This window comes from Toxotes jaculatrix, chromosome 17 (assembly GCF_017976425.1).
Source record: "Toxotes jaculatrix isolate fToxJac2 chromosome 17, fToxJac2.pri, whole genome shotgun sequence".
Lineage (NCBI taxonomy): Eukaryota > Metazoa > Chordata > Actinopteri > Toxotidae > Toxotes > Toxotes jaculatrix.
Genome location: NC_054410.1, coordinates 11,899,218 through 11,911,811, shown reverse-complemented (window position 1 = coordinate 11,911,811; position 12,594 = coordinate 11,899,218). Strand labels below are relative to the sequence as shown.

The window sequence follows — 12,594 nt, the reverse complement described above, 5'->3', positions numbered from 1 at the left end:
CATATTGTGTTCATACTCCCACTCCAAGTGGTGCAGATCAAATCAAATGACAAATTATTTATCATTGTACAAGGGTAAACCTGTAAACCCAACTGCAAAAGTGCATTTTCATAGATTGCTAATAGTAATTCAAGAACACGGTTCCACTTAAAGCAACATCCGATTCTGCATCCTGTGATTTTATTAAGAAAAAAAACAACGAAAAAAAAAAAAAACCCAAAATCTCACCACAGATGAAGCCCTCTTCCTCTCCAAAAGGACAGTCAGTGTGGAAGTCACACACCTGGCTCGGGTCGATGCAGACGTCTGAATCCATGCAGTGGAAAGATTCTCCACAAACTATATCTGGGTGCTCTGCATCACATCGACCACACAACAGTTATACAGTTGTACAATACTGTAATCACACATTGTCTTTACCAGTGGTTCCCAATATTTTTTCCCCTTTAACCCCTTAATACAAAGCAATATTTTCTTCTGAGCTCTCATCACAGATTTCATGGGGAGTTGTTCAATCAATTACAGATTTTTCCTTCTCAGACTGTTTAATTTGAAATATTCTTAAAGGCCAGTGAAGGAAAAATTTATGAGAATGAAGACAAATTCAAAGAAATGTCTGACACACAAATACAGCTTTGTTTTGCACAGTTTAGAAACTGTATTTCCTTGTGACATCTCAACGTAATCGTGTCACCCGGGAACCACTGGTCTATACCATGAAAAACTGAGTAATGCAAAACCATTGAATTATAGATCTGCATCTATAAAACTGCTAAGAAAATTGCCAAAGATTGTGAAAATCAGTTTGGTCAAAGGTGCTTCTCAGAGGAAACAACTGCTATTGGGTTTTGTCTGAAGAGAAATCTGTCAGTCCTCTGCAGGACATGTTGAACCCACCTGATTCACAGTCTATCAACTCCAGAGAGTCCAGAGCCATGATGAATCCATCTTCCCGCAAGCAGGAAGTGTAGAGGAGGGTCACCTGAAAGGGTTCGTTCACCTGGCCAATCACGCCTTCCAGAGTCTCCCACTTAGCCCTATATTAATCATAATTTAAATATACAGCATTAAAAAAATAATAACAAATAAATGTGTACATACACACTCACACATATTTGTCTTATTTGCCTTCTTTCGATCAGCAGTCAACACCCTTGCGTCAGCTGTTAGGTAGGTCTAAGTACATACTACTGAGTACTAAGTACATACTAAATCTAGTACATACTACTGCCGCCAACATGCATCTTGTTGCAGAAACTTGCGTGGTCTGATGTACTAGCAGCACCCCTTTGTTTTCTCTAAGCAACAACAGTCACCTGCTGTCAATAATGAGCTAACATGGTTAATAACATTAGCTAATGTCATTAGCAAACTGAAAAAGAAAAAGGTTACGATGCATGTCAGTTGCAGTTCTCCAAAGCGGATGTTGTTTCACATGATATTCATGTTTTACTGTATCATGTTTTTGGTGAAACAGGCTTTAGCAGAAACAACCAATAACTTTGTTATTGGTTTTATACATTTTCCGTGTTTATAACAGATCTAAGACAAGAAAAATGTGCCTCTGCTTTTATGTGTTTGGAAAGCTGAGAAGTTGAGGTTATCTAGGGTAGTTTCCACTCAGATTTGAATATTTTCAAGTTTCCTTCAAATCCTCTGGAACAAATTAGACAAAAGCACTTCTCAGGGCCAAAGTGTGTGTAGCATTTGAAGGGGAAAACCTGCAGGTTTATCCATTTAGAAAATAGAGGAATTGCTATTGTCAACAAATCTTCTTGTGAGGTCTTCAAATATATCACGAATAAAACGAAACAGAAAATAAAATACATTTTAAGATGCATTACATTTGTTTTCAAAGCATAATGAACATTACAGTCACACTAAGCTGTAACATGATCATGGGAATTTGTATCTTTGTATAACAGTTTATAAATGTGTAAACTTAGGACCTTTGCTCAAGACTTTCACTCCTCAAACGCTTTAATCTACTTGAAGTAGATATTAAAACAAACACTGCGGCAGGTCAGGATCATGTTACCTTCAGTACTTTTTACTGTACTCAAACACTGTGTTTACACAATCCTCATTTTTCAACTAAATGAATCACTTTGCAGCCTTCATCTTTTGCTCTTGGAGCATGGCTCATTACTACCACCATTGTCCATATGCAGTCAACAGAAATGTCTCTCAAAACACTGCCATAGTTGTAGCATGTACAATAGGTGCATCCTTATGCATGTCAACCACTAAACACAAACAAAAGTCCATCTAAATATTTCTCCACTGCACTATGAGCTGCACAGTTTTCACACAAAGAATATTCCATCTTTCTCCTTATTATGCTATTTTTTTTTGATTCTCTGAGTTCCGCCTGACACATTTGATTTTTCATGCCACAACTTGCAAAAGCTGGGCCACCTACAGCAGCTCCGCCCTTGCAATACTGTAATTACAGCCTCCATCACAGAGCACAGTCCCCCTAAAGATGTCATTTTTTTGACATTTTTAAAAATTAAATCGCAGAATGCCACCTTGCATGTGATGGCACCTTCACTAAGCCTGACTTCACACACATTGCAAATCCACCTCTCAGAGTCCATTTAAAAAAAAAAAAATCCCATGCTCACAGCTTCAAAAATACTGAACATTTAACTGAGTGCATGAGTAATATCCCACTACTGGAATCATACAGTAAAATGAAGATGATTCACACAATCTAGGATCCGTTTCCAGGGATATTAAGCCTCTGTTCTGCAGGGAAAATGCTTGATTGGGACAGCTGCTGACTTCTGAGAACGATAAGTACAGGTGAAATGTCACAACACTCACACTCACACTCCCACACACACACGCACACACACCTACACAACTACACACCTACACACACACACACGCACACACTCAGAGACCACTGCAGTAAAAGAGGTTTCACGCCAGATAGGAACTGTGCATTAAAAAGGAGAGGAGTGTGTCCAGAAGTTACTGGACCCAATCTGTAGGTTAGTACAGGATGAATGGCAAGCTGAATAAATGAAACCACTGTGTGTGTGTGTGTCTGTCTCATAATGGAATTGCTCAGTCCATTACTGCACAGACACTAACAAAGCCGATGTACAAACCTATTGCACATGCCCATCCATCCCTCTTCTGTCCTAACCAATTATATATAAATTCATTTCCCGCGTCTGCATCCAGAGACAATAATGCTTTTAGCTGCTCTAAAGATGGCTGTACTTCAGCATTAGATCAATAGGAAATACCTGTCCCTATTTCCCAAACAATACACAGGGGACTGCTGTCCCCACACAGTCACAATTCTACAGTCTTGTCCTACATGGCAGGTAAGAAACATTTTCTTTAACTTTAGTACCCCACAAGTAAAATGTATTAGTTTCTGTGCCCTTGTTCATTCTGAGGGCCTGTGTCAACTTTCATTGCAGAGAATCTAAGCCCCCTTTAATTCTTTTTACAAGCTAGACCTCACCTTGACAAGCACTTTAATCAGAAAAGATGCAGGGTTTTGCTTCTTGAATTAAATGGACACGTTGTGTTGCATAAGTCACAAGGACACAGACAAATAAATAATAGTTCTGTACAAAGAGCACTGCAGAAGCATGGAGTGTTTTTTCTTGGTATTTGCTGACCTGCGGTCGTCTCGCCTTCCATGGTCGAGGACCACAGAGTGAACAGCTAAATCTGAGAAAAATGGTTTGACCAGGAGCGTGAGGTTCCCCAGCGTTGGAAAAGACTCATACAGAGCCACCTGCAGGATGCAGTGCCTGTGGCTTCTTGGCATGACTGGACTGGTTAAGTGGTACTCGCATCTCCCAGAGGCTGCAGCGGCAGGGGAGGAACTCAGGAGAAGGAAGTGGCCTAGGGTAATAAAACAGTAGAAATGTCAAGCTTGACAGTTTTATAGCAGCCTTAGAATACTGTCACTCCCATAAATCATCTGACGAATGCTTTAATTAGGATATATCTCAGACTTTGCATTAGGATACACACACAATTCAATATAAATGTCAAGGGAGAAGCATTCATTCAAAAAAGTAAGTCAAAAGATCCATTACTGGATTTCTACACTTTTTTACACGACGTTTCAGAGAAGAAGAAAGTATGTATGGTGTCCTAAAGCTCTCATTTAGTTTCTCCTCAGTGAGTCTCTTACCATCAGAGTTTCCCTCTGAGTGGTCGGTCGCAGGCATCGTCTCAACCTGTGCGCTGTCTGGTTGCTGTGGCGACACCACTGACCAGTCACTTTGGTCGCTATGATTTGATAAAGTCCAGAGGCACAGTGACTCAAAATCACAGGAGGTAACTGCAAGACAGAAATACAAAAGTGTAGGCTTTAACTAGATGTTTGCTGGTTACATAGTCAAAGATATTTGAGATATGATTTTTTTTAACACTAGAAAAAGTCTAAAAAAAATGACTGTGGCAAAGTGATATTGTTTGTCTAAGGTTTATGTGATAAACTGCTTGAGGAGGAAAAAGAGAAAAGTCTGCCTAGTATTTATCTGATGTTTTGATGTAAGAAAACACAACTATTAAAAAGAAGAATGTGGAATTTTCAAAACCTTTTGGAGAACAAACAACATCTGTGAGAGGATGTCTGTTTGGCTGTCTCAGAGAGAAGATGGCCAAAGATGACACGCTGTTGTTTTTTGCTTTTTTTGGGGGGGATCACGAGAAATACATTTATTGATCAACATAACAAGCTGTTTTCTTAACAACACAAAATCCTGAAAATGAGAAAACACGAGGCCACTCACAAAGGCTGTGAAATCCTCTAAAATTACCAATTTTTTATAAACAAAAATGTTGAGAGATTTTACATTTTCTGGATGCAGGATTGCATTAAAATAGAGTGATATGTCACCATGAGATACGTGTACCAGAGGCTTTCAATTTGAGTATGTGCAGTAGATAATCGAAAAAAAAAGGCACAAAAATGCTCAAAAATATCCTATCGCAATATCATAGCGCAAGTTCCTGGAGTCACAGACTAATTACATCTTTGGCTAATGGTCAAAATTTCCACTAAATTTAATTGAAATCCAAAATGTGTTTAACAGCCAACAGAGACACTCTTTGTAAATTTTGAGGGATTCTGTGTCTGTCTGTGTTGGGGGCTGATGAGCAGGATGAGGCGAGCGAGACGTCATGTGATGTCTACACATGCCACTGCCACTACAGCTAATATGGCAAAGAGCCATAGGAATCCCTCTAGGGATACAGGACAGAAATAGGCGCATTATTAATTTGTTATTTCTTTGAAACCCACTTTCATTTCTTTCTGTCAAAAAACAGCCCAAAAATAAGCTTCCTTTGATCACAAATGACCTAAAATGTGGTGGGTTGGCTTTTTTGCTGCTAAACTCTTTTCCTGGTGTCAGCATGCTGCTAGTGTGCTGCTTTGTTCTTCAGATTTCAAAATCTAAACAGAGCAGTGCTGTTACACCACGAGTCAAACTTGTACCTGAAATTTGTAACAAGTAGTTTGCTGTGCCTCAAAGGTCAAGTTTCTCGTGGTGGATAATTGGCAATACAGTCACAGCATAGTCACTGCTGACCTTTAAACAGTTTTCAAGTTTTCAGGCGCTACACACTTTTAAAGTTTCCTCTTTTGATTGTGCTTTCCAGTCACAGTCATTCAGATCCGTACTTAAGTGGATACAGGTAATCACTGCTGCAAGTGATGATAATAATGATACAGATGATCATGGGAATACTTATTTGGTGTTTGTGTGTGTTTGTGTGTGTTTGTGTGCGTCAGCGCTTCAGGAAGCACGCAGCTCTTACTTTGGCTGCCATCTTCTGAGTTCAGGTGACGAGGAAACGTCTGAGCCGAGTTCTCCTCCTGAAATCTGTCCAAAAGAGCGTGACAGGTACTGCTAACTGAGGAGAGACAGACAGACAGACAGACAGGGAGAGTGTTTACAGTATTTGTTTTGCTTATGACGTCAAGTCATTAATACACGGAGTACTTCCTGACCTCTTCGTTTAGTTTGGAGGACTTGCTGGATAGACTGTTGACCTGTCCTGAGTGTGCTCTGCCTCCTGTCTAATGGGAGCTGGGATGGGATCCAGTATGGAAGATTTTAAATGACTGAATGAAAACAAATCAAACTATTAACACTCTTCATCTCCTTCAGATTTGTTCTGAGGAGGCCTTAAGACCTGAACAGAACAAAGTGGGGCTCTGGCACAACTTCACTTACAAACAGAAAAGGGAGCAAATGAAAGCAAGAAAAACACTTCTAATATAAACCAACACACTTACTTACATTAAGCCTTGAGTACATGGAACTTGACTTATTAGGCTTAATAGTCAACAAACAGAATCCTTTCTGTTATGCCAAATACTCAACACGATTGAAATTCCCTCAGCATGTTTGAGTGAAGGCACTCTGGGAAGCACATTTGTGTGACCAACCTCTCAGTGTATTAGCTGTAGATGAGTCTATATGAAAACCATTGACCTTTTCCATACTGTAGATCATTTCATTTCATGTGGGATTTCTGATCATTTTGATCAAAATCAAAATTTGATTTTTGCAGTTTAGTAGACCTACTTCCCAAGTGTACGGAAGCTAGAAGAGGCAATAATAATGGCTGCAATCATATGTTTAAATTATTGATAAGTGTTGTTGTTATCTTGGGATGATAAATAATGAGAACAGTATTTTAAGTAAAAAAAGAACAAGCTTCTGATTTCCTCATTTTTCAAAATCATATTTTTGTACTACTAACGTAGTAGTACAAAAATATGATTAGAGTTTTATTTGCCCACTAAAATCTTTCTAAACAGTGTCATCCCTCTGTCCGGATGTCACAATCCATGAGATGAGAGAAGCTCTGAGTTGATAAAAATCCTGACACTGCCTCATCCTTATATAGGTCATCTTTTTTTTTTTTTTTTTTCTTAACCATGCTTTCACTGTGATGAGCTTTATGAGCAGCACAAATGCTTTGTAAACTTTCTTCCTCTGGAATTTGCTTTTAAGGATACAGGCTGCCCTAACTCTCTAATTGGTCTGGGTTTTCTGGAGCCTGAGAGGAAGCGGAAGATGTGCAGACAATACTTAGGGCTTAAACATGACTAAGTCTACAGCCATGCGTGTGGCTCAGAGAGGCTGAATTTAGGCACAATGGTGGTTTGAGCTGAATGCCAACATCAGTACGTTGACATGCTCACAATGATGATGCTAACATGCTGGTGTTTGGCAGGTTTAATGTTTACCATGTTCATCATCTTAGTTTAGCTTAATAACATTTGTTAATTAGCACTAAACTCATAGCACAACAATGAGTGATGGGAATGTGATTAGTTTTGCAGGTATTTAGTCATGTACCTAAACTATTAGAAGAAGCAAAATTTTGAACTGACATTAGTCTGAGTTCCCATGTCTCTGAAAGTGACAAGTGATACTGAAAATAGAAAAAAAAAAACTACAAAGCTAATCCAGAAATAGGGCCACTACCAACAATTACACAAAACACCAACAGACAGTCTTATTTTTATGTTTCTGGACATGGAGGATGGAGAGAGGGAGGCAGGGGACTTTACACGTGATATGACATTTAACATACTAACTAGCGTGACCGCTGGACAATGAGGGAGATGATCATATCTCAGTGGGTCATCGCAACTTAACCCCTCTACTGGCCTCTGAACAGTGACATCGCTGTTCTCTGATGCCTGGAAGGCAAGGTCAAACAGGTCAAGCAGGACAAATTGAATTATTAAAAGGACAGTTTATTAAAAGCAGCTAGTGATTGTAATGATGGGAGGGTGAAGAGGGTCATGTTGTTGAATGGCAGCCTTGCTATTCATTGGTAATTATGGAATAAAAGCAGCTATGGACAGATTCCTGTACACGGAAACAGGAAAAATTAAACTGCCAAAAAAAGAAGGGGATTCATCCAAAAGAAAAAAAAAACATAAACAGACTATTATTAACATAAAATCGCAAACAGGGCCTAGGCAGATCAGGAAAGTCATCTCATTGGATGTTTTTCTCTAACAGAGATGGCAGTAAAACAACCCAAGCCAATTTGCCACTGATAGACCGGACCACTCTCCTCTCCTCGTCTATCTTCTCCACCTCCCAGCTATCTCCCACCGTCTCATCTTTCTCACTTTCCCCTCAGAGGATTTAGTTCACACCGCAGTGAGATGTGTAACAACAAAGAAATCTGGGCCTGTTTACAAAGCTGTCTGGAAAATTGCTGTGTGAATATTGGCTGCTTGTCAGGTCAAATAACACTGAAACACTGCAGCTTCATGAGGTCTCAGATCAGTATGCTAAGGACAAGGCCATGAATTTGACTCTTTTATCTGTTAGGCCACATTTCCTGAACGCATACTATTTTTGCATCAATTTTTGGCACTTAAAAAACACATTTGTTTTTCATGTGCTCATGAAAGTAGCATGTGGCAAACAGTATTTGACTGAAAACAAGACTAAGAGTCTATAGCCATGCTAGCAGCTCTACGGAGCCTCAATTATACTCCCTTGGGGATGCACACATGTGTAGCTGCAGACACCCATACTGTAGTTCTTATTACTTTGTAGTTTGTTTGGAGTCTGCTTGGTGCTAACATGAGAATGTTAAGCTGATGTCAAGTAGGTATAATGTTTAGAACGTTACCATGCTAACATACGGTAATTAGCACAAAACACAAAGTACTGTACAGCTGAAACGTCTCTGTGGCAAAAAGATCACTAAACTCTTTAGGATGTTAGTTAGATATTTCAATTTGGACCAAAGTGAAAGATCACTTAGGAGTTCCTGCTTCCTTTACAACAGCACAACAGCTCACCTCTGGAAACATTTTAACACAATAAGGAATGGTGTTGGGTTTTGCTCCTGGCGAAAATGTGTGAAAACCCAAAAAAGAATTAAAACATTTTTAAGTGCAATTTGGAAGTTTAAACGACCACAAATTCATCTCTGAGTGTGCTGAGTAATCATGTGCTGAAAGTGAAACTTCATCTCTCTCTGACTGCTTAACAAAGTCCTGATCCCCTCAAATCCCTCAATCCCTCCCAGGTCTTATCCCTTATTCCCACCAAGAAGACACATGAAGACAGCTGAACTAATATAAAGACAGCCATGATCTAAAACATCCAATGACAACTTTGCAGCATCAAGTGTGAACACATATGGAGCCTTAGAGGAAGATTCATTGACAAGCAAAAAAAAAAAAAAAAAAGAAAGCAGATGGCAACGAGGCACATAAAGAATACACTTTATACACAAGTATGTACACAAACACACAAACGCACTCCTGAGAGGAACTTCAAAGCTAAGGATTCACATATTAAATTCACATAGGATGGGTTAAGCAAAAGTAGGACATTTGGCCTTGGAACCCATACATTTTTTTTTCTAAACTTAATTTTGCTATAACGCTAGGCAGGCAGGCATTTTTATCTGTGTCACATCATCATTGTGGTGTGGCTAAAAGTCAAAAAGAGACTTGTGTTGAGGGAAAGTGAACTTGCAAATTGATTGGACCTTGACAGATATAAGTGTTTTTAGGTAAATATAAGCTGGCCAGCAATTATGCAGGGGTTTGTCTATAGCAACAGATCAATTCTCTTTCAAACTTTACATTAACATCCTAAGAAAGGTTATATCCATTCAAACAAGAAGAACTGTTGTGAGTGAATATTTGTTACAGTGGTGCCCCAGGGTATTTTCCAAAAAAAGTGGTCCACTTTTGCTGGACCTGCTCTAATAAAAGTACTCAATGGCTTATATTGTAAACAGTTTACTCTTGTCCTGGTTAACATAGCTATTGAGCATGTTTGAGCTTTTGTAATTGCTTGCAAGTGTGCAGTTATGAGCACATTCAAGTGTGTCTCAGAACTCTCTGCTTCGTTTAATGAGGGTGTCTGAGTAAAAAAAAAAAAAGGAAAACAAAGAAAAAAGATGAAAACACGTTGAAATAAAACAAAACTCTCACCCACAAAATATTTGCTCTCCACTAAGAGGAGTCAACTTTTGCATCAAGCAGCGTGTACAGCATGATCAAAGCACCGTCTTACACATAAAAGGAGGGTCTTAATGCGTCTGTCACTAAACTAAAACCTAAGCATAAGTTTGCAAAGCTTTCAGAGACATACAGTCAATCAAATATCTGAAAATTGGCTGGAAAAGCTTCTAACTCAACAACAACTGGTTATAAAGGATGAGGGCAGTGTTTCCTTGGGAGACAGATGGTGTAACAGTGACGCAAAACTGACTGTAAAATTACAGCATTAGCCAGTGCTCCCATCTATCGTTGCCATTTACCGGGGCTATTGAGGTAAGAGGAGTACGTACATGGGTAGATGTTGCACTTTTATATGCAGTGAATCATTCACAAATTGTTTTCAGTTGAGCACATTGTAAAGAGAGAGTTGCAGAGAAAGCACCAGGCTGCAGGAGAGATAAACAGAACCACAGAGGTTCATTGACCCTGCCATGTTTGCCCAAAGCCAGAGGACATGCATTAGCTAATCAGGCCAGAGAGAATACAAGCTTAACGCACATCACATGACAATTTATCCACAGTTACTGTCATAGAGGGTTGATCCTCCAGGGTGGAATACTTACAGTACCTTGAAAAATATGTCTGTACAGTATAACCAATTAGTTATGAGTCACAGTGCAGTTGAGATTATAGTGTTTCAGGCACTATGTCATCATCAGAGAGGCGAGAGAGTCCAAAGGAAAATATGATAAAAGGTGTCTGAGGGAACTCAGAACAAACAAAGCTTTCACATTAATGAGGAAGAATTACAGTCAAGATGAACAGTCCAGAGCTGGTATAGGAAGCGGTAACAGTTAGCAGGACACTTGGACATTTTAGCGCATACATACATACACACATACATATACACATACACATGTATATATGTATATATGTGTGCGTACGTGCGTGTGCGCCAAAATGTCCAAGTGTCCTGCTAGCTGTTACCGCTTCCTATACCTATACCTATACCTATACCTATATATATATATATATATTTTTTTTTTTTTTTCCCCAACAAGTCCTCCAAAACAAGAGACAAAATCACATCAACTTGCTTCCTCCTTTCTTTGCTCCTGACAGAGAAGACTCAATTACTATTACTATCGATCTTCTCATCTGACTCAGAAAGAAAGCCAATAAATGTATTTTGAAAAGTATCAGACTATTCCATTAAGATTCAGCCCAGGGTTGTGCATGATGCTTGCAATTTTGCAGTGTAATAAAGTAGTGCACATTGATCTTGCTTAAAATTAAAGAATATGATTTCCAAGACATCATTGGCAGAGAGAAAAAAATGAAATAAAAAAAGGAACCCTCATTACTCTCATCTCCACAAAAATGGCTCTCTCAGTGACAGAGTCTGGATAATTAAACTTAAGAAATTACACTGCTAGACAGAAAATGGTGGCACATCACATTGAGACAGAATCTAAGTAGTGTGGTGCTGTGGTAACCAAGACCTCAGAGCTTGTTAAATGGTAAAAGTGCTATGAAAATGTTGCTGCCTAAAATATTACCAATTACACTTAGAGTACAGCTGTCACTGTCTTCTCTGACCCACCACAAAGGTCCAAGACACAATTTATACAGACACTCTTATTTTAAAGAGAAAAAACCCACCGCTGACAAAAAAAAAGTAACTGTACAGCTGTTTTTCAGTTTTCATTCAACATGTGCTTTGTTACAATTCACTTCCAACCAATAAGCTACTGGGATTTAAAAGATTTCCAGGAACACACTATAATCCATGAGGAGTTTTCTCAGATTCCACTTGTGTGGTCAATTAAATTTCTCTGACGCGTTTTGACCTTATACCATATGTTGCAATAATAATATAGCCTAAATCCAGTTTTCTCTCTGGGATCAATAAAGTTTACAATGCTCTAATTCAATTCTTGTCCATGCATACTGTAAGTTATTTGGTATAAGTGAATTAGCTCTTATTGGATTCAATGCCAGATGTTAACAAAAAAACAAAGAAAACAAATGAGAAAAACAAGTTTTAGGCCAGGAAAACCTTTAAACTGTTTTTCCATTTTCCACTTTTGTTTTGTTTGTCCAACATCACCAACGGTTATTATTATTATGTTATTATTTCCATATATTCAACCCAGATAGACAAACAGACAAAATAAAACTGAAAGGTAAATAATTCTCAGTTCCACATCCCAATACTCTGATTTCTGGGTTTGATGATGATTTGGAAGTCTTAAATAAAAGTGACAGACAAGAAATGGTTGACAAACGGTGACCTACGCCCTTGATTTCGACATAGAAAAAAAAAAAATTCTACCACAAATATTCCTTTACCATGGAAAAGTACATAACTTTGTCCAGTTTGCTGGGATTTTAAAATCCTGGTATGGTCAGGAAAAAATGTGCAAAGAAAAAGGATCTTAATCTTCCTTCTTGATGGGAATAGCTTGTTTATACTGGTGTCTGATACATTATCAGTCAGAAATAATTCATATGAGGGGGCTTCAACAGTAAAAACATTAATGTAATCATTTCAGTTCAGGGTTTATTTTTTTCAAATGTGTGTAGCTATTTAAAGCTAAACTACGCCT

At 38.6% G+C, this 12,594-nt stretch overlaps 1 protein-coding gene across 1 annotated transcript in view; it reads right to left on the bottom strand.

The window, feature by feature from the left end:
* The window catches only part of ltk (leukocyte receptor tyrosine kinase), a 54,457-nt gene that overhangs the window by 26,945 nt on the left and 14,918 nt on the right, over positions 1–12,594 (bottom strand). The window contains exons 2-6 of the mRNA XM_041061595.1: positions 5,803–5,898; positions 4,169–4,318; positions 3,645–3,873; positions 898–1,037; positions 229–354 (exon numbers count right to left, since the gene is read on the bottom strand). Of these exons, the coding sequence (XP_040917529.1) occupies positions 229–354; positions 898–1,037; positions 3,645–3,873; positions 4,169–4,318; positions 5,803–5,898 (741 nt within the window). The remainder of the gene's footprint in view (positions 1–228; positions 355–897; positions 1,038–3,644; positions 3,874–4,168; positions 4,319–5,802; positions 5,899–12,594) is intronic.